The sequence below is a fragment of the Drosophila santomea genome, chromosome 2R (genome assembly GCF_016746245.2).
Source record: "Drosophila santomea strain STO CAGO 1482 chromosome 2R, Prin_Dsan_1.1, whole genome shotgun sequence".
NCBI classification, from domain to species: domain Eukaryota; kingdom Metazoa; phylum Arthropoda; class Insecta; order Diptera; family Drosophilidae; genus Drosophila; species Drosophila santomea.
Window position 1 is genome coordinate 4,286,550 of NC_053017.2, and position 25,775 is coordinate 4,312,324.

The 25,775-nt window shown below is 42.6% G+C and overlaps 6 protein-coding genes and 1 pseudogene across 9 annotated transcripts in view; 5 read left to right on the forward strand and 2 right to left on the reverse strand.

Annotated features, from left to right (window-relative positions):
* Nucleotides 1-3,739, forward strand: part of LOC120444518 (longitudinals lacking protein, isoforms F/I/K/T) — a 60,964-nt gene extending 57,225 nt beyond the window's left edge. Inside the window, exon 6 of the mRNA XM_039624248.2 lies at nucleotides 1,757-3,739. Coding sequence (XP_039480182.1) covers nucleotides 1,757-3,078 — 1,322 coding nt within the window. The 3' untranslated portion in view covers nucleotides 3,079-3,739. The remainder of the gene's footprint in view (nucleotides 1-1,756) is intronic.
* Nucleotides 3,740-4,117: 378 nt separating this feature from the next.
* Nucleotides 4,118-5,835, reverse strand: LOC120444521 (peflin). Its single transcript, XM_039624264.1, has 5 exons — nucleotides 5,699-5,835; nucleotides 5,423-5,639; nucleotides 4,820-4,899; nucleotides 4,696-4,759; nucleotides 4,118-4,621 (listed from the first exon to the last, which is right to left on the reverse strand). Exons 1-5 carry the CDS (start codon nucleotides 5,705-5,707, stop codon nucleotides 4,395-4,397), a joined length of 597 nt encoding a protein of 198 aa, XP_039480198.1. The 5' UTR covers nucleotides 5,708-5,835; the 3' UTR covers nucleotides 4,118-4,394.
* Nucleotides 5,836-5,839: 4 nt separating this feature from the next.
* Nucleotides 5,840-6,974, forward strand: LOC120444520 (translin). The gene is made up of 5 exons (XM_039624263.1): nucleotides 5,840-5,999; nucleotides 6,053-6,140; nucleotides 6,211-6,307; nucleotides 6,369-6,484; nucleotides 6,537-6,974. Exons 1-5 carry the CDS (start codon nucleotides 5,925-5,927, stop codon nucleotides 6,866-6,868), a joined length of 708 nt encoding a protein of 235 aa, XP_039480197.1. The 5' UTR covers nucleotides 5,840-5,924; the 3' UTR covers nucleotides 6,869-6,974.
* Nucleotides 6,975-7,346: 372 nt separating this feature from the next.
* LOC120445025 (carnitine O-palmitoyltransferase 1, liver isoform) lies at nucleotides 7,347-16,328 on the forward strand. Of its 3 annotated transcripts, none has more exons than XM_039625099.2 (9): nucleotides 7,347-7,550; nucleotides 12,384-12,564; nucleotides 12,633-13,370; nucleotides 13,654-13,853; nucleotides 13,917-14,255; nucleotides 14,365-14,430; nucleotides 15,050-15,431; nucleotides 15,494-15,853; nucleotides 15,909-16,328. In XM_039625099.2, the coding sequence occupies exons 2-9, from the start codon at nucleotides 12,424-12,426 to the stop codon at nucleotides 16,029-16,031; spliced, it is 2,349 nt and encodes a 782-aa protein (XP_039481033.1). In that variant the 5' UTR covers nucleotides 7,347-7,550; nucleotides 12,384-12,423; the 3' UTR covers nucleotides 16,032-16,328. The 3 variants fall into 3 exon arrangements, with proteins under 3 accessions (XP_039481033.1, XP_039481032.1, XP_039481034.1); XM_039625098.1 differs by lacking the exon at nucleotides 7,347-7,550 and adding an exon at nucleotides 10,406-10,631; XM_039625100.1 differs by lacking the exons at nucleotides 7,347-7,550; nucleotides 14,365-14,430 and adding exons at nucleotides 10,406-10,631; nucleotides 14,590-14,649.
* On the forward strand, nucleotides 8,468-9,686 carry LOC120445026 (annotated as a pseudogene).
* Nucleotides 16,329-17,012: 684 nt separating the features above from the next.
* Nucleotides 17,013-18,735, forward strand: LOC120445133 (single-stranded DNA-binding protein). Its single transcript, XM_039625284.1, has 2 exons — nucleotides 17,013-17,098; nucleotides 18,410-18,735. Exons 1-2 carry the CDS (start codon nucleotides 17,087-17,089, stop codon nucleotides 18,671-18,673), a joined length of 276 nt encoding a protein of 91 aa, XP_039481218.1. The 5' UTR covers nucleotides 17,013-17,086; the 3' UTR covers nucleotides 18,674-18,735.
* A 101-nt stretch (nucleotides 18,736-18,836) lies between these two features.
* On the reverse strand, nucleotides 18,837-25,745 carry LOC120445130. 2 transcript variants are annotated; one of them, XM_044005817.1, is made up of 3 exons: nucleotides 25,350-25,745; nucleotides 24,078-25,286; nucleotides 18,837-24,014 (listed from the first exon to the last, which is right to left on the reverse strand). In XM_044005817.1, the coding sequence occupies exons 1-3, from the start codon at nucleotides 25,654-25,656 to the stop codon at nucleotides 18,970-18,972; spliced, it is 6,561 nt and encodes a 2,186-aa protein (XP_043861752.1). In that variant the 5' UTR covers nucleotides 25,657-25,745; the 3' UTR covers nucleotides 18,837-18,969. The 2 variants fall into 2 exon arrangements, with proteins under 2 accessions (XP_043861752.1, XP_039481214.2); XM_039625280.2 differs by having other exon boundaries at nucleotides 24,078-25,672.
* Between the last annotated feature and the right edge of the window lie 30 nt (nucleotides 25,746-25,775).

Here is a 25,775-nt window from a genome sequence, read left to right on the forward strand (position 1 = left end):
CATTTTTGAAATACGGAACAAATTTTTTATCAGATTAGACATTTAATTATGACTCAAAAATAATCAGATTTATATTCCTGAAACCAAAAGTTATTTTTTTATTCATTTTAGAACTTTAAGTAGGGATCCAAAAAGTATAAAAATATTCCGGGCTTGGGGCGATCCTAATGTTTTTACTTAAAGTAAAATTCAAATCCACAAGTTTAAAATCCAAAATGTATCTAAGTATGTATAAACAGATCTTGTAGAGGATACTAATCTTGGTTCTGGAACGCATCCAATCCAACTTGACCTTGAGCATTCTACATGTAATTTGAACAGATGCATTTGAAATCGGAAAATAAACATGGAAAACACCACCGGAAGCTGTGTTTATATGTATTCAACTGCGCCTGGTGGAAATGCTTTGACTCTCTCCCCTCGCTTAGAGAGGCAGAGAGTGGTTTTTCTCTCAGAGAAAGTTTTTGGCATTGCAGTTTTCTACAAATAGAAAGAGAAGAAGGGACAACTATCAACCCACAACAACAACTGTTGAGCCGTTTAGGTAGAAAACCCGAAAATAAATCAAGGATTCGAAATGAAGCCGATCCCAAAAAGCAGGCAGGCTACACTTGCTGTGCAACAGATACACACGCGCTCACACACAGATACTCGCACACACTCTCTCACAGATGCAGACAGAGGAGCATTTTCAGATGCAGCTGCGTTTCGGAATCGAGGACTTGAGGATTGAAAATCCGTAAGCTAGACCCAGGCAACCAGTGCAGTGTCGATTGTGTTGCCGTGTGGACGCTTTTTGGTGCGTTGGCCGTGGGCTGAGATGCAAATGAGCAACGAAAAGCAGCAAAAAGCTGAAAAAGCTTGCAAAAGCCACAGTGATATTAAACCAAAGTTAATTTGAAATTCGAAATAAGTTAATTGTTTCGGCACAGGCCGACTCCCAAAAGCGAAAACAGCAGCCTGCACTAGAAATGTGCTTTTAAAAGTGTGTTGTGTTAATGCATTTTCTATTAATTCTGGTGGCAATAATAAGTGTCTAGATATGTGCCTGTTTTTCGAGCACTTTCAGATATTATTTTAATACCAGGCTTTATTTTCACATAATTACGCAGATACAAAAGCAGTGAAAAAGCACATTCCATTCCACCCATTATTAAACAATAAAATTAATATGCAATTTTTGTTTTATTTTTAGGTGCAAACAATTTGCGGATTAACCCAGTGCCTAATATAAATCATTTCAACACATAGCTAACCTATTTTTTTCCTATTTTTCTAGATGACTCAGGTAATGAGATATTGTAAAATGGTTTTGGTTAAAGAAACTCACACATCACATAAAACCACCAACACATCAGCCACACCATCAACATCCATCATCAAACAAAAATCAATGTGTTCATTTGCTGAGCTTTTCAATTTTATTTGTTTATGCCAAACATGTGTTTACCAAATTAATAAAATTTTTACCAAGTGTACTTTTGTTTATTTATTTACAAAAAAAAAAGAGATTATGTGTTTTGCTTTATTTATTTATTTACTAGTAGTGTATTTAGCCTATTTATTGCATGAAATTCATCTAACACCATTTGTACCCCAATCCCCGCAGTCCCAGAGTTACAATTTGCTTTTTCATTTGTCACAGCTCAATCAAAATGATTGACATACATCAAAGCGAAGGACTTTCAGACGGAGTGATACGAACGCAAAAACCAGAAACTACAATAACTAATCCCAACTATGTTTCCAATTGCAGATTTGAGCAGGAAGGAGAACACCGCACCCGATGTGGCCTCCACTGCCGAGATTCAGCGCAGTTTCCAGCGCAGCATTCTCAATGGCAAGCAGCGGGATGAGCAGAAGATCCAGTTGCCCGGATCTCGGCGCAAGCGCTTGTCCGTCACCGAGGTCTCCGACATGCTCTTCGAATTCTACAAGACCAAGTCGGCCAAGGTGCCCAAGGCGGAGCAGCCGCACCGCCAGGTCTCCCCGACATCCGGCGAGATCCTGGATCCCTCGGCTATTTCGGCCATTGCCGTGTATGGTTCGGCCTCCGAGACGGCCTCAAAAAACTTGAATGCTGATGAAGTGATGCGGGTTCAGAACGCCACAGCTACGCATGTGGTGGGTGCTGCCGCTGGCGCCGCCGCCTCATTTCATCCACGGCCCAAATTCACCCTGAAGACAGCGGCATCGTCCACGGAACAACTGGGCGTTGTTAAGGCCATACCCACATCGGTGCTGGTGGCAAATAGTTCGGTGGCTCTGACTCCGAAGCCGCAGGCAGCCGTGATTGCCGAGGCCCTGATGAGGAATGGACTGCACAACTTCCAGCAGCAGTTGCGTGCCCAGGAGATCCTGCGCCAACAGACTCCCCATCGTCGCATCAAAGAGGAAAACGATGTCGGAGCCGCTGGGACCGACATTACACCCACCAAAATCCTGGAGAACCTCTTGCGCAAGCAGCAAGAGCGCGACCTCCGCCACTCGGAGTGCGAGAACGAACCGGGCTACTCGACCGAGGACGACGAAGAGGGTCGCTATCATGCCTTCGATGACATTCACCTGATGGAGCAGAGCGGTGGCAAGTTCGGCAACAGCTCTGGCATAGGCATGTTCAATGCCAGTGCCCATGGAGGATCCACCAACTCGATTCTAGATGCCCATCAGGCCTTCCGCAACCTAGAGTTCACCCTCAGCGACTATGGGGGCAGCAGCAGCAATGGCAGCACCACCAGTCCCAATGGAATCGGTCTGGATGGCGAACCCGTGTACGAGTGCCGTCACTGCGGCAAGAAGTATCGCTGGAAGTCCACACTGCGCCGCCACGAGAATGTCGAGTGCGGCGGCAAGGAGCCATCGCACCAGTGCCCCTACTGCCCCTACAAGTCGAAGCAGCGCGGCAATCTCGGTGTCCATGTGCGGAAGCACCACACCGATCTGCCCCAGCTGCCCAGCAAGAGGAGATCGAAGTACTCGATGACTCGCGAAAACGGAATGAGCGGCTCCATGTCCGATGACTCGCAGGGCAAGCTGATCATCGACTTCAATGGGAAGGGAGAGCTTGATACCAAATAAACTTGTACGCGGACCGAGTGATTCTTCCATTTAACATATATCATTTTATACGACTGGTGTCTTGATTGTCCATTTGCGAATTTTATTTCTTGTCATTTATGTGTCATCCCAAATATTTAATGTTTACTTGTAATAATTTATGTAATGTAAGCAAATGAAAACCAATCTAATCAAGCATATAATCAAAGTAGTCTTAAGGCCTTTTTCTAACGATGCGTCCATGCGTTAATGCATCAGTTAGTAACTTTTAAATTGTATAAAATTATGATCCACGAGTTGTCAATTTTATACCTACGATTACGTGTGCAAAATATTATCAAACACTCAAATATTTTCTAAGGCCTCTACCATTTAAGATATCAAGCGCATCATGCTGTTGTCCAGAAAAAAAGAAGTATTTTACCAGGGCTCGCCGAGCGCGTATTTCCATAAAGTTCCCAACATCTTGCCCGAAAACCCTCTGCCATCCAACGATCTCTTGACTTGGCTTGATTAAGCAACTAAGACTCAACCTTTGGTAACTACTCGATAAGTTCAATCGATGCCATTTACAATGACTGAATGAATGACTATGACTGAACTAGTTTAAAAGAGAAGTGCATTGAATTTTTTACTAAACAAGCCATTAACCAATTAAAAAACAACTATTCCTCGCCCTGAAGACATTCGTTTCATATATTTATGGACTTTAAGACTGAGTTTTTTGTATCTTAAAAATTATTAACCTATGACCAAAAAAAATTGGAACATCGTACGATTCCCAAACCAAAAACCAAACACTTATTATGCCTAAATGTTTTAACTGATATTAATGTTTGTATTTGACCATTAAGCTTTTGTGCCGTCACATTGAGTCGCCCGATATTCTATGATTGTATACTAAATAAGATTATAATTCCTAACTGCATATCACGTGATCTTCACCGATCGACGAAGACACGATTACGAACTGTGGGCAGTGTGACTGCTAGCATAAGACATGATTTTATAATGAACTTTTCATATACAATGTTTACATTTTAAATAAAACACATATATCTTAATTTGTAAAAATACGTGTGTATAGTTTATTAATAGGCGCAAGAGACTTTGTACTATGATTGAGTCGAACTGCGATAACAAATACTTTTGAAATTTGATTCTGATACCAGGAGATTGCAATATGACTGTGGAGTGATTCATTTACATATTAAAAAGCTAACACCGTCGAAATTTTACGAAAAATGCACGAGTCGCGGAATTAATGGTCATCCTCTAGTGTGTGTGCAAGACTGTGGATATGCATTCCCGGAGAGCGGTTGCATTGAATAATTCTTTCAGTACGAGCAGCCAATGGCCACGGTGAGGAAGTCCTCGAACCCAATGGTGATGGTTCCATTCTGCTGAGTGTCGCGCTGCCGGAAGGCCTCCGTGAAGCGCTGCACCTGTACACAGAGCACTATGAACTGATCCACGGACACCTCTTTGTGGGCCTGGGGGTCGCTCTTCTTCACCAGGAAGTTAATGAAGTCGGGCGAGAATCGAAAGCCCATCTGGGTGAAGGCTGCAAGCAAGTGTGTGATTATAGCGAAGGCCCTCACACTCCATAAGGATTTTGAGATTCAGCTGGAGATTTACCTTGAGTTAGTTCCTGCTCTTCGATGTGTCCAGAGGAGTCCTGGTCGTAGGTCTTGAACACTTGCTGCAAGAGTGATTCCACAATAGGTCAGAATACTTAGTTCCGATACAAAAAATACTTTACCAGCCATTGGTTGATGTAGTTGTACAGCTTCTCGAACTCATAAACATCGATGGTTCCACTGGCATCGTTGTCGAACATGCCTGTTGAGTCAATTAAAAAGAAGCGATAAAAGCACATACGTAAGTCGCAGGGTAAACAAACGAAATAGTGTCTACCGCTCCAGGTGATCTAAACAAATATGCATGTACCCTAAATTGGGTCTATAAATACAGTAGAACCTTTATAGCTTGAACTATAGCTCTACTTGCGGTGACTCAACTCACGGTGTTGGACCTATAGAGAATCTTCTGCAGGTAAGTGCGCACCTACTAGCGTCACAGTTTTGGGAAGGGGAATCATCAGAATTTTTAAGCCTTTCATGACTTACATATCAACTTTCAGGATAACCTAAATATATGCTCATGTGCCCTTCATTGGTTCTTGGTATTCAGCGGGTCTTCTAGGCAACCTGTTCTTGTGTTACTATGTTACCAACGAAACTAGTTTAACTTATGTTCGTCTTAAGGAGGGTCTGCTGTATACACATTACTAGTGTGCACCTTCTGACGTCACAGTTCCTGGAGTGGAAACTTTGGGACCCCTTTTGGGAGGGCTTCAGCTTACTTATCATCAGCTTGCAGGCATTATCCGAGAAGTGATCGCCACGCCCATTCACCAGGGCCGCCTGCAACTCGGAGGCGTTGATCTTTCCAGATCGGTCGCGGTCCACCATGGCGAACCATTGCTGTGCCTGCGGAGAAACCTGGGCATTCTGCGGCGGAAATGCTCCGGGCGGCGGGGCATAGCCACCGGGCTGGGCATACGGATTATAGCCTTGTCCCTGTGGATGAGCGACAGCATTTACACTTAATCCACTTTCTTGAGCCCAAAAACACTTACATACGACATTTTGTCACGAGCCTAGTTTGATTCTAATTGGAACAGGATGGACAAAACAATATTAATGAAACTGCAGATGACAAGAAGGGCGTTAGCCAGTACTGGCTGGGGCAAGCGATAACACTTAAATATATCGATAGCAACAACTGGAATTATTGCTTGGCTATACTCCCATCCCTATCGCCGGTATAAACAAGCAACAAAAGCAGCTAAATATTAAGCAAAAATGTCGAACTTTGTGAACTTGGACATCTTCTCGAACTACCAAAAGTACATAGACAATGAACAGGAGCTCAGGGAGGTGGGTAATCCTTTAGTTACTTAAAAGTCACCATTTCAAACCATTGTTTTTAGAACATCCGCATTGTGGTGCGCGAAATCGAGCATTTGGCCAAGGAAGCGCAGATTAAACTGCAGATTATTCACAGCGATTTGAGCCAGAGTAAGTATATGCTATATAAAAACTGCTTGTTTAGTTATCATATGCCTTATTTACTTTCCCTGAAAACTAGTTAGTGGCGCCTGCGGCTTGGCACGCCAGCAAATCGAGTCGTGTGCCGAAAAGTACCAGAAATTGGCCGAACTGGTGCCAACTGGACAGTACTACAGGTGAGTCAGATGGTGAAATTTATGGCCTCCATTGTGGGTGTCTAATTCTCCGCTCTTGCAGATACTCCGATCACTGGACCTACATTACGCAGCGTTTGATCTTTCTCATTGCCTTGGTTATTTACCTGGAGGCGGGCTTTTTGGTCACCCGCGAAACAGTGGCCGAAATGCTGGGATGTAAGCTACATAGATTTAAAAGGATACCAAATAATAGTTAATTACTCCACAGTGAAGACCAGCCAGTCTGAGGGTTTTCACCTGGATGTAGAGGACTATTTACTGGGCATCCTGCAGTTGGCATCGGAACTTTCCCGCTTTGCCACCAATTCCGTCACCATGGGCGACTACGAACGTCCCCTGAATATCTCCCATTTTATTGGCGACCTAAACACGGGCTTCCGTTTGCTGAACCTGAAGAATGATGGTCTGCGAAAGCGGTTCGATGCCTTAAAATATGATGTCAAGAAGATCGAGGAGGTCGTCTACGATGTCAGCATACGCGGTCTGTCCAGCAAGGAGAAGGACCAGCAGGAGGAGCAGGCTGCTCCAGCAACCGAATAGTGGACTTCGTACGTAGGCTAACAGACAGTTTACTTAAGACCTTAATTAAGATGGAAGTGTTCCATTTAAAGACACATAAATATATATCTCATTCATTGAACAGAAACACATTGTCTTTTACTAATTAAAAGCACGATAAGCATACATGTTGAGTCAATTAGTACCACTTTTATTTTATTGATTACTTTACCCTAAAGAGGAATAGTTAATTACCTAGACAAGTACCTGGAGTACGCCTGAAATTTGTGCAACTAAAAAGTCATTGAAATGGTTGTGTACATTTTGATTAAATCATAACCAAGTACAAATGTTTATATGTATGTAGGCATGTGCAGATGTTTGAAGGCTTTAACCCTTTTGAAAGTGGTTCAGCCGCCACCACTGGGCCGTAGTTGTTGTTGCTCCGATCATATGGTGGATTTGTTGCTGTTCTTCTTTGGCCGCTGCTTCCGTTTCGCTTTTGCTTCTCAGGCGCAGTTTCAGTCTCTCTTTCGCCACCGCAACGCTTACAACATTAACATTGCGCGCGCGTCTTTGCATTTGCCTGTTTGCTGCCTCGTCGTCCTTTCCGTGTTGTTCTTGTTGTTTGCCACGTTTTGTGCGCTTTTTATTGTTTCGCCCTTCTTAGCATTTTGATTTGAAGAAGGAGACTGCAATTGCAATTGGTTGCCATTTTAAGAAAGTAAGTCTGGCGGGCAATTAGCCGTGTATTCCGTTGCCCCAGAAACTCACGCACTCTCTCGGCCACTCCCCCTTTTCCGCCCCCGCCCCAAAAAAGCTAAAAACTAGTGCCTCCACAACCTGTTTGCCAAAATTGGGTCACAAATCTGGTATAAACTTGTTGCCCGAAATGGTCACTAAACAAATAGCACTGTATTTATTACAAAACCCTCGTCGAGTCTGCAGTTGCGTTGTTGCTGTTTGTTTGTTTTAATTTTTTTATTTCGTTACGCAGACATACATAGTTGTTGTTTGGTGTTTTTCAAAACACGCTTTAATCGAAGCGGTTCAAAGTCCGAAACGAGTTTCCGGAGAGGCTTAACGGGGCACGTTCTCCCTCTGTCCTCTGTTGCTCTTTCCCTGAGTGGGAGGAGAGCGAAACATACTGAGAGAGCTTTCGACGTAAACATCTGCAAAGCAAAACCACAACAGACACCCACATACACAGCACAGACGGGCAGGTGTTGCTCTCTGCGCCTCTTTCCCCCCTCCTTCTGCAGCACTTTTCAATTTCGAAGGGAAAATGCCAAGGAAAAGCTCAGTCGCAAGCCAACAACAATAAGTCAATATAATAAACCCAGAATCCGAGTGCTAACTGTTATGGAAAGTAGCGAAACCATTAGCTATGGACCTCCGGCATTGAGTGTTTTGCTTTCATACCCGGTAAACGTAGACTTACAGGGTATATGTGTTTGAAATACGTTATGAAGCACAAACAAACTTAGGCATAAATATTATTATCTTCATTTATGGCGTACTTCATAAAAAGTTAGTAGATATTACACATTTTTAAAACATACCCTAATAGAATAATGTAACATATATTACTCATCATAATAATTATTTAGTATTAAATATTAAGTATGTCTAGAGCTGGATCATTTAAGCAATCGTTTGCTTGTTTGAATCGCATGACAATTACACGTTTTTATAACTGTTAAACAGCATTTAAAATGGTGGTTGTCAAACAAAAGTATTAGGTGTAGTTCGTTTTGACCGTTTCTAACGACCGTACTCAACCAAAAGTGTGTTACGTTTTTGAGTGCGATAGTACTTCTGAAATGTTTTCATTCCTACAAAGTACTTTCAGTGCAGAAACCTACTTGCATCAATGTAAAAGCGGGTATCTTGTAGTCGAGTATCTCAAAGATAGCACGCGGACGCGGCAGCTGTGAATGATTTGCATGGGGTCCCAGTCGCAACTGGTTCCCAGCGCCTTTGTGCCGCCCCTCGCAGTCCGACCCTCCAGAGCCACCTACCTCGATTGTACCGCTCTCGTTAGACATGCGTGGCTGCCTCGGTCGTTCGTAGCCGCCGCACATTTCAAGTTTGCTGCGGTTCAAAGTCCAAACTCGAGATACAGATACCAGCACCACCAACAGCCCCACCACCAGCACCGAGAGATTACTGCACCATCTCGTTTTCATCGTCTTCATCGCGGTGGTTACTTTCAATTCAAATTCTCCAATCTGGGCAGATCTTCGTCGGGGGTACGAAGATCCCAGTCGTGCGATAAGAGGGCGACATTTATGCCAGGTAGACACTTTCAACGCGTCACTGATTGCACTAGGTTATTCTGACAGCACTCACCTCTTATCGGAACCGCGTGCTCGAGCAATCCTTATCAGAACGCAGAAATTGCGTAGCACTGAAGATCTCACAGGCCCCCCGCCACTGCGATTATTGGACTTTCAACTATTAATAGTGAGCGATAGGTTTTATCGCCTTGCTCAATTGTTTCTTATCCCCGCCCGCTCATTGGTCAGTTTTCGGTTATAGAATCAGATCGTATATGTAAGGCTTGTTTTTCAGCGGGTTTATCAAGTAAACAGGCTAACTCGCCATGTAACCGCGGTAAAAGCAGGTGTGGAGAGCCCATCTTCAGATCTGAAGTTGCTTACCTAAACGGCTTGCAAATACAGTGCCATCTGCGGAGAGGTCAAAGTCCCCTCGCCGAATTTTAAACCTAATCTTTATGGTATGAACCCTGATACTACGAGTCCGTGCCGACTGCAATGTGGAATATGAATTATTTACGCTATTTTTATAGCATAGCGAAAGATATATGGGATAGCACCAAATACCCTGTTGTTGTATCATGCCCTTTAGACTTGGAAAGTATCTTGTCTCCAACTATGTATGTAGATTTTAAATAAATTAATTGTTAACCCTGTTTATTGTTATTGTTTATTGAACCAGGCAAACTAGAGTGCTAATCACTTTGATTTATTAAATCGGATCAGTCAACGTGCTCATAGGCTCTGACCTTAGTGAGAGTCAGCCCATTAAAAGTATGAGCGCCTTTACATAATTGTAATATATCGGTTTTGAATCTTGATAGGCGGACTGATAGGCGACCTAGATTCCTAGAAATTTGTCTAGCCAAGTTCAAAACGAATTTTCAAGAGACGTATTAACCAGGCTAACTGCACATACCCTTCAAAACATGAGTACACCCATTTTATATGTATATGCCCACACTTGTAGGTGTTTATTGGGCCCAATCACATATCCATTTCGCCACAAGATAAGGCCCTATCGATCTGAAGAGACCGTATTCCCGGAATATCGCCGGTCAACACACTCCACAAACTTGGGCACCCCCCTTCCACTTTACGACGAGCCTCTCGACTCGTGACGCATCCATACCACACTCAACAATAATCAACCATACTCAGGCATACTATACCATACCATACAACGCCGTGCCAGACCTGAAAAGCACATCGACTCGACTCTGGGCGATAGTATCTCTGTCTCGGCGCTCCGCTCCGAGTGCTTTTAAGACCCTAACGAACCCGTTGTGCTCACAGTCGATTCAGTCAACGCTCGGCGTCCAACCGATCAAGTCGCTTTATAAGAAGGGGATCCGAAGCATCCCCAGTTTCCCCATTTTCGTGTGTGCATCTGGCCTAGGATTTCGCAATTGTCATTTACCAATTCCCCCACAACGTTTATAAATACCACGCTCACACATCGCAGTGCAATTAACACAACCCGGAAACAGTTTACATTTTGCGAATTGCTTTAATTCGACTAGAAGGTTTGTTTTCCTCTTTTATTTATCTGCTACCACCAGCTGAAGGTCGGAAAAGCGTAAACAATGCGCAGCGCAATCGAAAGCAATGGGTTTATAATCCGCAAAGGTTGCATTTTTGCGGCTTACGTGGACCACTTTTTGTATTTTTCGCTTGGCGATCTCTTCCCCCGGTCTTTATCTCGATCCCACTTAAGTGACCCAAATTCTGCCACATGTTTTTGATAGTTGGAGAATCTATTTAAAACCTTATCAGCTGGGGGGAACTTTCAGTGGTTACATAAAACCCGGCATTGGACCCGCCTTCCTCACAAGTAAATACATTTAGGCACAAGGTCGAGCCCACTCGATCTAGAAAATAGATAAAATTTAAATTTGTGCAATATAATTAACGCTGTAGATGTGGACCCCGTATAGGAAGAGATCGCACTGTGAAAAAAATAATTCGTGGACTTTGGCCCCTCGTGCCCAGCAAAAACAAAAAGATCTTATAAAAAAAGAAAACAAATCGCGCATACATTATTTTGGTGCTTTTTTATTTTCCTATGTTGAGGTGGCTTTTGAAGTGGTTATTGTTGCTTCTCTCGCCGATACGCAAACAAATAAATGCCGGTAGTGGTCGGTGCTGAGTTATTATTATTAAGCATACGCCGCATAGTCGTCGCCACAAAGTGGGTCAAACGAAAATGAATTCGTATCGTATCTTGTTGGGGCTATTTCGAGTTGGAGCTGGTGGTCTTTCTGGTTTATTGATATGTTTGGACAATAGATATCCGATCGGATGCACTGACCTTCATCAAGGTGTATAGATCGATTCAAGGTTTTCCTTAGGCTAGAGTTTATCAGAACGGAGTGTAATTTTGGGCTTGCTGGGAGAAGCTGAGGAACTTTTATACATTTTATAAATAGATATATATAAATAAACATATTTGTGCATATATGCAGCGTATGTTGAGTTCCAAAGCTGCGTCGAAACGCTGAATAGCCACTCAAACGAAACACAATAGCAATCAAATAGTTGTGCAATTTATTAGCGAATTCAATCCGAGTGAATGTATAGAACTGCAGTTAGCTGGGGAAGCTTGCAAATTATTTATTGGAGCAATTATCTTTCGAGTGAGGAAAGGTGAACTCTGCCTTCGCTTCTAGCCTGCCACTGGAGGACGTTCTAGAACTGGCCCAGAGCCACAATCACAGACAGACTCTATAGTTAATCCTGGTGATGATAACCCTAACCCCAGATGAATAAAGCTGCGCTCAGTGACGTCAATTATCAATTGCATGTAGAGGGTTATGACATCGAAAGCTGTATACTAATTAATTTATATATGTATACTCGTATATAACGAATCTGAAGCTGGCAATAATTGAACTTTGGACTGGTGCGGCTCCAAACAAAACACTTATGAAAACAGAGATACAATGTGAAGTATCTACAATCTAAAACGCATTTCAACTCAAGCGCGAGTGGCAAAACGTTGACCAAAATGTTTTTTGTTCATGAATCACATGGCATGTATGTCTGGCAATTTTCATTCCACCTTATCAGATAATGTCTACTGCGACCCATCTAGACCACAAAGAAACAAGTTATCGGGAGACAAAACTGGCCTTTCATGGGCGTTCACCTTAATTGGCAAAAATATGAGTTTTTCTATTAGCGTGTCTTAAATCAAGGTTTAAGCGGTAGATTTCCCCAGACTTTAGATGAAACTTTCTACCTAGTGCTTATGCATACCCATTATCTGTCTCTCACAGCACTTTCTTGTACTTGGGATATCATTAGCAGCCTGCAGGTATGGCTGAAGCCCATGCCGCCGTGGCATTCTCGTTTGCCATTACCCACGAGGGCTTCGACATCAACTATGACCACGAGGTGCTCAATTTGGTGTGGAATTCGGGAGTGCGTTCCTGGAAAAAGCGCTTGGGTCGCGCAAGGGTAAGTACATACGGCATACGTCTACCGAAATTTAAATGGAAACCAAATCATATGAACATTTTTTCCAGAACGGCGTACGCAATGGCGTCTATCCGGCGCACATCCAGAGCCTCTGGCTGATCTCAGCAATAGCGCTGGGTCTACACTTCGCGGGCTACCAGGCTCCATTCGATCTGAACAACCGGATACTGGTGCACCTGCCTTCCAACACAATAAACTGGCAGGTGACCGCCTGCTTTTTGGCCGCTCTGGTGGTCTGGCTATCGATCTGTTTCACCATGAGATACACTCTTAAGCTGCTGCTCATGTACAAGGGCTGGATGTACGAGTCGAGAGCTCCTGGCAGTCGCGTCTCACTGCCCACCATGTTGTGGGTGGCAGTGGTGCGGGTTCTATCCAGTTGGAACAAGCCGGGCCTCTACAGCTTCCAGGGATCTCTGCCCAGGCTGCCACTGCCCTCCGTTAAGGACACGATGACCAGGTACCTGCGAAGTGTTCGCCCGCTGCTGGATGATGAAAACTACACGCGCATGGAGCGACTGGCCAATGAATTCGAACAGACCATCGGCAAGAAGCTGCAGTGGTACCTCATCCTCAAGAGCTGGTGGTCCACCAACTACGTCTCGGATTGGTGGGAGGAGTACGTCTACCTTCGTGGTCGCAGTCCCCTCTGCGTGAACAGCAACTTCTACGGCACGGATGCGATCTTCATGAACCTCACCAACAAACAGGCGGCGCGTGCGGCCAATGTGATCTCCCTGCTCCTCAACTTCCGTCGACTGATCGAGCACCAGGAACTGCAGCCTGTAAGTAACAGTAATTGGCTAGAATAACAATTTACAAAATCTTTGTATAGATAGCGTTTAATGTGTGCTTTAACCGACACTTGAACACGTGTTGGGGAAAATCGCTAATATATATTCAAAATATTCTACGCCACTAGAAGTTCTTTAACTACTTTATACAGACACTAAATAAGCAATATTCGTTTGCTTTGTTGGGACTAATATTTGTATATGTAGATCACAGACTTAAAACTACTTAAAAATTAACGTATCCGTTATATTAAACCTTTTTTATTCTTTTTAGATCATGGTGCAGGGCATGATTCCTCTGTGCTCGTGGCAGTACGAACGTACCTTCAACACTGCACGCGTGCCTGGCCTGGAAACCGATCGTATCATCCACTACAGGGACTCCAACCACATTGTGGTTCTGCACAAGGGCTGCTACTACAAGATGCTCATCTACTACAAGGGTCGCATCCTGCGTCCTTGCGAGTTGCAGGTGTAAGTGACTTGTGGAATACAAATTTAACAGAGAGACAGTTATTAATTGGTATTATTCTGCAGGCAAATTGAGGAAATCCTGAAAGGCAAAGCCACTCCAGTGGAAGGTGAGGAACATTTGGCCGCCCTGACCGCGTGGAACCGATCCAAGTGGGCGGAGGCTCGCAACACTTTCTTCTCGTGGGGAGCAAATCAAACCTCTCTGCGAACCATCGAGTCGGCCGCTTTTGTGCTCTCCCTGGACGATGAGCCCTTCGAGTTTGATTTGGCGCGTCCGGAACTGCTGGACAACTTTGGCAAGAAGCTGCTGCACGGCAATGGCTACAACCGCTGGTTTGACAAGTGCTTTACTGTTTGTGTGGGCACCAATGGTCGCGTTGGCTTCAACGCCGAACACACCTGGTAAGTGACATCCTGCACCCAATATTTTCTTTCAGCACCCATCAAATATATCCGATTTGCCATACTCAACTATCTGAACCGATTTGTTAAACTATCCAAAATCCAAAAGGTCCGACGCTGCCATCGCCTCACACATGTGGGAGAACCTGATCGTCGACGATCTTGTATCGGACGGGTAATGACTATAGATTCCTATGCCCGCCTGTAATTTGTCGGTTTCGGTTGGCTGCGTTCATTTATCACCTATCACCCATTGTCCCAATTCAATTATTATTTTTATTAACCCCGGTTGTGGCCTAACAATTTATTTACACCATCTACACTTTTTTTATAGGGCCGACGCACCGGTTTTGGGACACCTGTGGGAGTATATATTTGGTGATGATATTTATGGGTAAACACTTAACTACAAAGCACACAAGCCAAGCACTAAACAAAGCTATTCAAGTCATTTTTGGGTTGAGCACGAGAGATCACTAGGTGCTAAAAGCTTTGATGATCTCGCCATACAGTAAATACTAGCTTCAAGCAACTTGAAACATACAAAGTCTAGTATGCAAAACCCTTAATGAACTACTTTTTTAGGGATTATTCACTTTACTTATTCCTCACTGCGTTTATTTACTGTATTTACGAGTCCCAATCAACCCAAAAGCACAAATTCAGTTTATTTTGTTTTCGTGACTAACAACAATTACACAAAATTAACAATATTTTGATTTACGATGCTTGCAATGCCTTCCCCCACCAAACATCTCCCCACAATGCTAACCTATTCCTTGGTAACCCTGTAGATATGATGAATCTGGCAACACAAAGGGTACCCCAGAGTTCCAGCCACCCACACCCACCAGGCTCGCTTGGGATCTTAAGCCTTGCCTGGCGCAGATCGAAGAGGCCACCATCGATGTGACTAAGCTAATCAACGAAGTAAACCTACGCATCCTTGTGCACCAGGATTACGGCAAGGGCTTTATGAAGAAGTGCCGCATCTCACCGGATGCCTACATACAAATGGCCCTGCAGTTGGCCTACTACCGGGATGCCGGTCGCTTCTCGTTGACATATGAGGCTTCCATGACCCGTCTGTTCCGCGAAGGAAGAACTGAGACAGTGCGTCCTTGCACCATTGAGTCATCCGCCTGGGTAAAGGCCATGCAGAACCCAAATACAACCGTAAGATGTTAGAATTACATGTAACTAAATCACTGGCTTATCCATACATCCTTGCTGTACAGAACGATGAGCGTGTCAAGATGCTTCAGGCTGCCTGCGATCGCCACCAGCTGGGCTACCAGGATGCCATGTGCGGTCGTGGCATCGACAGGCATCTGTTCTGCCTGTATGTGGTCTCCAAGTACCTCGAGGTGGATTCACCCTTCCTCAACGAGGTGCTCAGCGAACCCTGGCGCCTGTCCACTAGTCAGACTCCGCACGGCCAGACGCCGAAGATGGACCTAAAGAAGCATCCTAACTGCATCAGTGCTGGAGGCGGCTTTGGACCCGTGGCCGATGATGGTTACGGTGTGTCCTACATTATTGCCGGAGAGAACCTGATATTCTTCCACATCTCAGCGAAGACAACGTGCCAGCAAACGGTAAGGAGCACTGGTTCATAGCATGGAGCATAGCTAATTGAATTGTTTTTTGCAGGATGTGCATCGCTTCGCGCAGAACATATCGCAGGCTTTGACCGACATTCGTAGCATGTTCGAGCAGCACATGAAGGACCATCCGAAACCCGCCAAATCACTCACAAACGGCAAATCCACATAATCCGCTAGGTCCATGTAGTCGAGATTCTTGTTAGCATTTGTTTTATCCCCTCTAGTTGGTCGTTTTAAACACATCAGATACATCCGTCTAGTTTAAGTTCAAATGAAGTGCAAAAGTCGTCGTGAAAGTTATACATAAACAATGCAATTTTTTATAAACAATTGTGACTTGGCTGACTTGTTAAGATTTAGTCTTTAGATACTTTTGCACAATATTTTATGTTTCTCAAACAATTAGTCTGTAATCGAAGAAATCGCGTAACCTTAAGTGCTATAAATATATTTCATTTTAAGCGTATGATTGTCATTGTGTCTACTCTGTTGGGTCTGTTGTGGACCATGAAAACTATTCATCGATCAGTGTGCTAAAGATTTATGGGGTTAAGAATTAAAAGATTAAAGGAACAATTTTCGTAAAGTCCTGAAAATCTCTTATAATGAAAAGTTTAGCATAGTCAGATTTTAAATACAGATTTAACAAAAAAGAACGGTATATTTCAGTTCCCCGACTATCAGATACCCGTTACTCAATTAGTGTAAGAGTGAACGAGTAAAATTTATTATTTTTGCGGATATCGATAGAAATTGGGGAAAATAACAAAATAAAAATAAATAATAATATGTCTCAGAAATGTTTGCGTTTTGGACCGGTAAAATTCGCAAGACAAAAAAATTTAGAGTGGAGGTTAGGGATAGGGAAACAAACTGCGTCTATGTATCTACAAACTGCATGCCTAATCTCAGATTTATAACTTTTATAGTTCCCAAGATAACGACGTTCGTACGGACGGAGATGGGCAGATAAACTCGGCTATTTATCCTTCTACCTGTTAGCGGATAGTATACCCTATTTCTCTAGAAGTGAAATGTAAAAATGTAGGATGGAAATTACCTGGTATCATTGCTTTGTTAGGTTGCATTCTTAGGTAGCCAAACGTGTCTTATAAATACCAGGAGTCACTAGAAAGGAGCTCAGTTAAAGTTTTATCCTTGAAGACGATTCATACTCGATACTCGTACTCCAGTCTCGCCAAGGAAGCTGACCGTATTTTCAAAATGAAGTTCTTGGTGAGTGTTTTTATAGTTCTCAAGCATTTTACACAGACTAATTTATAACGGGTGTTTTTTTTAGAGGTATAGAACTTTAAGTTGGCATTACTGTTCAAGATGGCGACCGATTTAACAGCTGTCAAGTGATTTATTCTCAGTTTGGTTTGGCAATTCGTCATGAATAGACTCACGCCTGAACAACGCTTGCAAATAGTGCAATTTTATTTCGAAAATAATGGTTCTGTGCGGAATACGTATCGCGCACTACGTCCATTTTATCGTCGACAAAATCGTCCATCAGAGCAGTTAATTCGATTAACCATGGACCGTTTTCGCACCGCGTTTACTCTTATTGATAACTCGCATCCCCAGAGACGCCGTACGGTGCGTACAGAAGAAGCTATTGCTGCTGTAGAGCGTAGCATTGAGGAAGACCCGAATGAGTCCATCCGCCATCGAGCACAGGAATTGGATCTGTGTCCATCCCTTATGGATTTTGCGGAAGGATCTTGGTTTGCGTGCTTACAAAATCCAACTCGTGCAAGAATTGAAACCAAACGATCATCAAGCAAGGCGTAGATTCGTCGAATGGGCCCAAAACGAGATTGCTGTTGTTCCCGATTTTCATAAGCGAATTTTGTTTAGCGATGAAGCGCACTTCTGGTTGAATGGCTACGTCAACAAACAAAACTGCCGCATTTGGAGTGAAGCTAATCCTCAAGTGTATGTCGAAACACCGTTACATCCAGAAAAACTGACTGTTTGGTGCGCTGTATGGGCTGGTGGAATCATTGGTCCGTACTTCTTCAAAAACGATGATGGCCAGAACGTTACAGTCAATGGTGATCGGTATAGAGCCATGATTACTAACTTTTTCATTCCTGAATTGAACGACCATAATGTCCAGGAGCTGTGGTTCCAACAAGACGGCGCAACGTGTCACACAGCTCGTGCCACAATCGATTTATTGAAAGACACGTTTGGTGACCGCCTAATTTCACGTTTTGGACCTGTGAATTGGCCTCCAAGATCTTGTGATTTAACACCGCTAGACTACTTTTTGTGGGGCTATGTAAAGTCATTGGTCTATGCGGATAAGCCACAAACGCTAAACCATTTGGAAGACAACATTCGCCGTGTTATTGCCGATATACGGCCAAATATGTTGGAAAAAGTCATTGCAAATTGGACGTCCAGATTGGACTACATCCGAGCCAGCCGTGGCGGTCATATGCCAGAAATCATATTTAAAATGTAATGCCACAAGATTATTCATTCTTTCATGTCAAAAAAATATAAAAAAAACACCCGTTATTATTTGGTTTCCAGATTTTCTGTCTGGTTGCTCTGTTTGTCATAGCCTCGGCGCGTCCCCAGTTTGGATTCGGTGGATTTGGGCTTGAGCAGCAACAACAGCAGGGCGGCTTTGGACCAGGTTTTGGTGGTTTCGGTTCCTTCGGACAGCAGCAGCAGCAGGAGAGTTTTGGCGGAAATGGAAACTTTGGACAGCAGCAGCAGGAAAGTTTCGCCGGAAATGGAAACTTTGGCCAGCAGCAACAAGAATTTGGTGGTTTCGGCGGTTTTTACGGTTAAATACTGAAGAACTGATCATTAATGTAACAAATAAGCTTATTAAAAAACGGAATGTAAACTTACTTAATGTGTTTTTTAAATGTTATATAGCTACACATGTGGGTCAAGCTGATTTTAAGATCTGTCTTATTGTTTGCTACAACTTAATAGAGATTAAAACATGTATTTTTTCATTCAACTTTTTATTCAAATAATATTATAAATTTGGTACTAGTCTCAAGTTGCCCACTTTGAGTAATTATGATTGGGAATTTTCTCGAAAATCTACATGTTTTCGAAGAAACTCTCAATCATATCTACCGCACAATTTTGTAGAACCCATTGGCACTGGCACATGGACAGTAACTGACCTCCTGCTCCTTGATCTCCGCCGCGTACTGTCCCGGATTTTGAGGATCGTTATGGCAATATGTGTAGTTCGGGACTTCTGTCAAGCTGCAATTTTCTTTCTGGAACCGGAAACTGGAGTCATATAGGACTCTAACCTCGCCGTCGTCAATTTCGTCGGGGGCGCATGGACAGCGGAAGGGATCTTCATATTTCGGAATGGGACCGTCTTCATCATGGGAAGGTGGATGGTGACTACAAGTACAGTCTTCCTCTATTTTTCTGTCATGAACCTTTGGCATTTGGGGTTTTCTACACCAAGTGAAAAATCCGCTACGCCTCGAGGACTTTTTACTGCTTTCTTTTGTAATATTTGTTTCATTTCTAGCTTTGGCTGGTTTTTCATTATTATCCCTTGGCGAGTTCTCTTCCAAGTTTTCATCCTGCGGCCGTTTGTTGTTTGTTTTGAAACAGAGAAACCCGCCTGATTTTGTTGGTGAAGGGGATTTTCTTGCTCTTTGGTTGAACCTCTCCTGCGGTTTTTCTTTTCGTTGAAAACATGCAAGTCCCCTTGATTTTGAAGCACTCTGCTCTTCTGATGGAGTTCTGTCCTTTTTATTAGTGGAACTAGATTTTGAAGGAGTTTTTTCTTTAGGTTTCGGATTTTCGTAAGGGTTCTTAGATCTAAATCCTTTCGGTTTGGATAGAGCTTTTTCATTTCCAATTTCTGTGTCCTGCTGAGTCCTTGATTCATTATAATTTTTCGGTGGTTTCAAGCAACAACTAAATATGGAAAATTTCGATGATTTTCCTTTCGTATCTTTGTTTTCGATTAATTCGTCACTTTTGCAATTCTTTAAAGTGTCGTGATTTTGGGATTCTATTTCGCATATGCAAGCAGAGGAAGATTTCAATATAAGGGATTTGTCTTCAATTATACCCAGGAATGGGTACTCTTCGGCACAGTTTCGAGATTTCTTGTTCTCTTCCTCTTTGAATATTTCGAAATTTTTCAAAATATGCCTATCGTAGCTGTTTAAACTGGGATCTGTGACTAGGGGGTTATGTCTGTTCTGGGCAAAAACTGGTGCAGGTACTTCAGGAGTAATGCAGACAGTTCTTACTACCGGATTTGCTTTTGATTCGTGCATTTGTTTTGCTTTAGCCTTAGGTAAATTGCGGTGTCGATGGAGTACCTGTCGATCCATTTTAAGAGGGACATAAATCTTGCATGGGTTGCAGGTTCTAGTTTCAATCTGATCATTATAGTAAACATCTGATTTTCCACTACTTTGACGACCTCTATTCTTGGAATTCATTTCGCATTTACGAAGATCGGTGAAGAGAACTCGATGACGGTAGGGACAATCTTCAGAACATGACTCCGAATCGTAGCTTACATCACACTGATCCTTTTCCCGTGACACTAACATCTTTTCATTTGTCCAATAAATACCCTTTTTCCTTGGACAATGGCAGTTACCATCTGTTTCTTTTAGTCTGTCTGGAAATTTTTGATTATTACATACTTCAATTCCATTAGTTTTTATCCGGTGATTACAGCTTTTAGTGTTTAACTGTCTGCCATTTTTTGTCTTTTCCTCCATATCGTCATCTTTCCTTTGAAAATTTGTTTGCCCGGTTGCTTTTCGTTCAATATATGCTGTTTCCCTTTCAGAAGTCACTTTTCGTGAGTTATTGATCGTAGCTTCACATTCTTTTGGAATTCTATAAGTACCATGATAATTAGGACAATGTGCATTACCGGACACCTCTTTCATATATTCCATCTCTCCATACTTGAGGAGACGGGGCTCTCCAAATTTTTCTGGGCATTTCGGATTCTTACAGACTTGAAAATTATAAGCAGTGTGATTTTGAGGATTATAACAATTCTCATCATATAACCCTGAATGTTCCTCAAATTCGTATTCTGGAAATGCAGGTTTTCCCGCCTCAGTTTTTTTTTTCGTTTGAGATGATCGTCCTGCAGAACTGATATTACGCGACTTACTATCCCTATATCCACTTTCATTCCGTGTCCTATTCATTTCTCTTGTACTTTTACAAAACTCCTTTCCGCACTTATTTTCCAAACTGCATACTTTGGCGTTTGTTCGATATGTATTTATATCTTTTTTTATATTTTTTTTATCAGTGTACTCTGAATTCTTATAATTAGGCTCTTTTGTGCTTTTTTCAACATTGCCAGTCCGGGATATTATTCTATTTTGTGGAGGGTGGATATCTTTATTCGAACATGCTTTACGTTTTAAATTATCAGGACAGCTCGAATTGGCGCACGTTCTAGCCAATTTGTTCTTTTTAATATTTTGATTGGGAGAATACTTTTGATAAGGACAATCTTCAATGCAGGAATTTTCTTCAACTTCGTGCTGTGGGTATTGCTCTAGTTGGGTTCTTCTGGACGGGAACATCTGTGAATAATTCTCGAAATTTTCCTGTTCCCAATTCGTTCGTTGTATTTCGGGACTTTTTTCTTTTGCGAATAAAACATAATCGTCGTCGTTTCTGGTTCCATGTCCTTGTACCATTTTATCTCTTCTGTGTCTATTCACTACCGTAAAGCGTGGACCTCCGTGTCTTATTTCACCTTGATTGGAAGGGCAATTCGGTGAGCACCCCGCAGTTTGGAAATAATGTCTAGTCCTTTGGCTCCTAGGATGATTAGAACAAACTTGTTGATTCACAGCTTTATCGGTCTGATGCTTTTGGGAGTTTCTGTTCAAATATCTTTCAGGTTCATTTGCGTAGTCCAACGAAGGATCTTTGGATTTCTGACAACCTTCGCCTGGTTCATTCTTTGCCGAACAATATGGATTTCCGCAAAAGTCTTCGTAATTGTAATCGGGGCCAGCCTTTGGAAAAGTTTCGTTAAAGCCACAATCTGGGTTGCCCTCTGGTTGGTTATTTTCCTTTGAATAATATATAGCACTATTGTCTTTCGGGCAAACTGGATTTTCCCACGAACTGGGCAATCGACCGGCTTCTGGACAAGAGGGATTATCGCATGCTTGTCTAGGATCTTCAAGGTCTATGATTCTATTAAGAGTATGTTCACCGCCACAGGATTGATCGCTGACTTGAAAAGTTACAACTCCTCGATTGTTTTCATATGGGCTATGCTCGGGTTGTTTGCATATTTCTGAATTATGCGCAATCCCATCTTCTCTTCCCGTTTGCGTATCAGGACATTCAGGATTGTATTTTGGTGCGATTTCCGTTTGAACAACTCTGTTCGAGTTGGGGTGAATCTGACTGTTCCACGATTTAAAGTATTCTAAAGCATATGGGCAAGTTGAATTATTACATATTTGTACAGGATCTTGAACACCACTTCCTTCATTAGCTGCATAAGATTCTGGACATATATTATTGTGGTCCTGAAAGGTTAATCCCCTATTTCTCTGTCCATGTTCTGGACCAGGACAATATTGGTGACCCTTGAATATTTCCTTGGGAGCTTGTCTTTCTGCATTTGAGGTTGTTTTTGAATTCTGGCTATAATGTGAATCCGTTTTTGGGTGGCCTGTCGAAACATTCTGTTGATAATTCTGTATCTGGGTAATATTTCTACTGCACTGGGAATTCATACATGATCTATCGAAACTCTCATTTATGCTTTGATTCTTATAATCCGCCATTGGGTAACTGGTTTTTCCTTGACTGCCGGTTGCAAGCGTGCTAGGTTCGTTGAAGGGTTTCTGGGTTCGATATGGTTGACTTTTTCGTTCGCATATTTCCATTGGGTAATCATAATCTGTATGTCTAGATGCTATATTATTTTTAAATGGTTCATAAGGGGCGGAACCATTAGTAAAGGAGGCCTGAGGTGCCCCTCCATTAATTGCGTTGCTTTTTAAAGGACAGGAGCCTGTAAAATATGTATTTGAATTAGATTGATAAATGTTCGATGGGTTTCCACAGTTGGAAGCTCGTTTACTATAAGTCTTGAAGGAGTATTGATTTTGGAAAGGATTAATTGGCTGACGAAATGCTTCTCTTTTTATATGGACATTTTTCCGCTGGTAAGTATAGGGTTGAGTACGGCCTTCATCTGTAGTCTTAGAATTTTCACACATTCCAAATCCTTTCCTAGAATTTATTTGCTTTTCGAGACCTGCCACAGTTTTTTGGAGAATATTTAAAAGTTCCCTCACGTCCCAAGCGTCGCCTTGGGGCAGACCTCGTTTTGGGATTTGTTCTTTACTCATTGACTTGCGTTTTCCATCTTGATTCTTTGCAACTGAGCTTTTGGATTGGCATTTTTCCCATACATTGCTTTTTGTTTTTTCGCATGGTGAAGGTTTCTTCACAGATCTTTTTCGTGAACTACATGTACTGCAACAACTGCAACCTCTACTACTTTTTCGTTTTCTCGTGCAAATTGGCTTCTTATTTTTCGGAGCAGTCACTTTGGGCAATGCAATTTCTAGTGAGATGGATTGTACTAGATGGCGTTGGTCTTCCTGAGATTGAATTATAAGAGAATTGGATTGCAAAAGTTTTAAAGTTTTAGCTTCTGCTTTTTGTGGTTTACACTGAACTTGATTACGTGGTTTAACAGCCTCTCTTTTAGCGAGACGAGGTTGTTGGGACTTATCCGGTTTTGCTGGTTCAAAACAATCCTGATTTCGTTGCCTTTCTCGCTTTTTAAGCTCTACAGAATTTGATTGCATTTGATCTTCGTGTGATTTTATTATAAGCGAATTTGATGTTACTAAACTTAACCCAGTTGGCGTTGGTTGCTGTGCCTTACTGGACTCAAGGTTTCGTTTTCCTGTTTTGGATCTTTCTGATCTTGATTGCTCTGGATCAAATCCTCGAACTTGTTGCCTGGGCAAAAACAGACCAGATGTCTGAGTGACACCCACAGTGCATTTAGGACTGTGCGTGTCAGCATATCTTCCACTTCCCTTTTCAAAGGATCCACGGAATGAATCTTCAGTATCAAAACTTCGAGAAGCTCGTTTAGATCGTCCTGGGGCTTCAACTGAAAAAAAACAATAAACGAGTTAGGCTAGCACTTATTTAATCACGTTAATGCTTATAATACCTGGTCTACAGGACCTTATATGCATTTGATTGTAATTGGCACGTGTCTCGTGCCTTTTTCTTGAAGTATCCGAATCATTCGCCAAGTATTCTTTGTGATCATAGTACGGATATTCATTGGTTGTAGTTTTATACAAATGCGGAGCATTTCTTCCATACGTTTTAACGTCGTCTTGATATACATTTTCAGTTCCACATTTACCCAACCTTTCTCCACTTTCCACATTATTATTACGATGACCAAATTTTTCAAGCGAAAGGCTGGTTTGTGTGGGTAATTTATTTCTTCCGTAAAATTCCTTTGGTGGCTCAATAAAAGAATCGTAAGAGACTTCGGAGTTATTCCGGCCCTGACATTTCAATATCCTTTCCTTTGCCTTCAAACGTATTGATTGGTCGATCTTTTCCTTCCTTTTTTCAAATTGGGAATCGGAAGTCCTTCCTTGAATCCCCCTATCTGGATCCATATCTTTGTTTTGGCACACTGGTACGTATTCTTGAGTTACCCTGGTCATATATTCCTGGACTTCCGTATTGCTGGGCATTTTAAGGCCCCACATGGTCCAAGAATTTGTAGGGGGTTTGCTTACCTTCTCTATTTTGTTTAGATAATCACATCGGCACGGTATCTTTGGTTCGTACTCAGACCCCATTTCAATGTCCGTTTCCGAGTGACTATAGCTGCCGTAGTTCTTGTGAGTTGGTCCTGAAAAGTGTTGTTTACACCCAAATGAAACCCCTGAGTTGCCACTACTTCTTGATGGTGTTTTGGAAACCATTCGATTTGGTGTAAAATCCTCGCCACTGTTGACCCTCTTCTTCAATATCTGAAATCCAACCGAAGCTGGAGAATTCCTTTCCCCAGAGTAATTCCATGTTTCATTTTCGCTGATTGTCTGGGTTTCGGCCACAGAAACGGCTTTGTTTTTCTTTACCCGTTTTCTAGTCCTCTTTTTAATTGTGCACTGACAGGAATTATCTGACTTGAGGGGTGTATTAAGTTGATGATCATAGGGGGTGCGATTGAGAATCGAACAATTGATAATTTCCTCCAGAGATCCTTTGGAATTTCTCTTCAGTTGGTCTTTGGCTTTGCTGATATTAAGGTGCCAGGTGGATGGGTAATTGCTGGTACTATGTCGCGACCGAGTGCTGCCCCTGGAAAGTTCTCTGGCTTTCAAGCTGTGACCACTTAAAGTTCGGTTGTCCTCTGAAAAGAGAAGAGTAGGTAGGACCTTTATATGTGGTATGTACTCTTCATTTAAAGATATACCAATTGGCCTTGAGTCCCTTGATTGGAGGTCACATCCTGACAGATTTCCTATCGTCTTCCTCTCTCGAAGAACGCTAAGCGGACTGGATGCCACAATCCTGTGCAGTTTCATTGGTGCTCTCGACGAGGATATATCCTGGAATCCGCTGACCAATGTGGAATCTCTTCTCAAAGGGGGAGATACCACAGCACCACCATGGTCCAGCACTGATTCACCTAAAACCTGCCCTCCGCTAACACTTTTGGCTAGGGCTCGTCGCAGGAGGATTTGCTGAGCAGTACGACGCCTTTTGGCAAGGCCAGTCATTTCCAAGGAGCGCTATTTAACAATGGCAGCTTAGAGGTTCAGTTACATTGTTGGATTTATCTGACAGGTAGGAAAAAGCACCCGCATTGGAAAAAAAATTTGTAAAGGGGTACACACAA

Bases quoted from the DNA above. Each gene is read 5' to 3' on its own strand.
- LOC120444521 (XM_039624264.1), bottom strand. The intron at 4,900-5,422 runs GTAAGCTGAAGC...TTGACTCAACAG, and splicing joins TGCCTGCAAGCTGATGATAA to GCATGTTCGACAACGATGCC. The intron at 4,622-4,695 runs GTAAATCTCCAG...ACTTGCTTGCAG, and splicing joins AGAGCAGGAACTAACTCAAG to CCTTCACCCAGATGGGCTTT.
- LOC120444520 (XM_039624263.1), top strand. From the start codon at position 5,925: ATGTCGAACTTTGTGAACTTGGACATCTTCTCGAACTACCAAAAGTAC. The intron at 6,000-6,052 runs GTGGGTAATCCT...CATTGTTTTTAG, and splicing joins ATGAACAGGAGCTCAGGGAG to AACATCCGCATTGTGGTGCG. The intron at 6,308-6,368 runs GTGAGTCAGATG...CCGCTCTTGCAG, and splicing joins CCAACTGGACAGTACTACAG to ATACTCCGATCACTGGACCT.
- LOC120445025 (XM_039625099.2), top strand. From the start codon at position 12,424: ATGGCTGAAGCCCATGCCGCCGTGGCATTCTCGTTTGCCATTACCCAC. The intron at 14,256-14,364 runs GTAAGTGACATC...AAAATCCAAAAG, and splicing joins TTCAACGCCGAACACACCTG to GTCCGACGCTGCCATCGCCT. The intron at 15,854-15,908 runs GTAAGGAGCACT...TGTTTTTTGCAG, and splicing joins AGACAACGTGCCAGCAAACG to GATGTGCATCGCTTCGCGCA.
- LOC120445130 (XM_039625280.2), bottom strand. From the start codon at position 25,656: ATGACTGGCCTTGCCAAAAGGCGTCGTACTGCTCAGCAAATCCTCCTG. The intron at 24,015-24,077 runs GTATTATAAGCA...GTTTTTTTTCAG, and splicing joins TATAAGGTCCTGTAGACCAG to TTGAAGCCCCAGGACGATCT.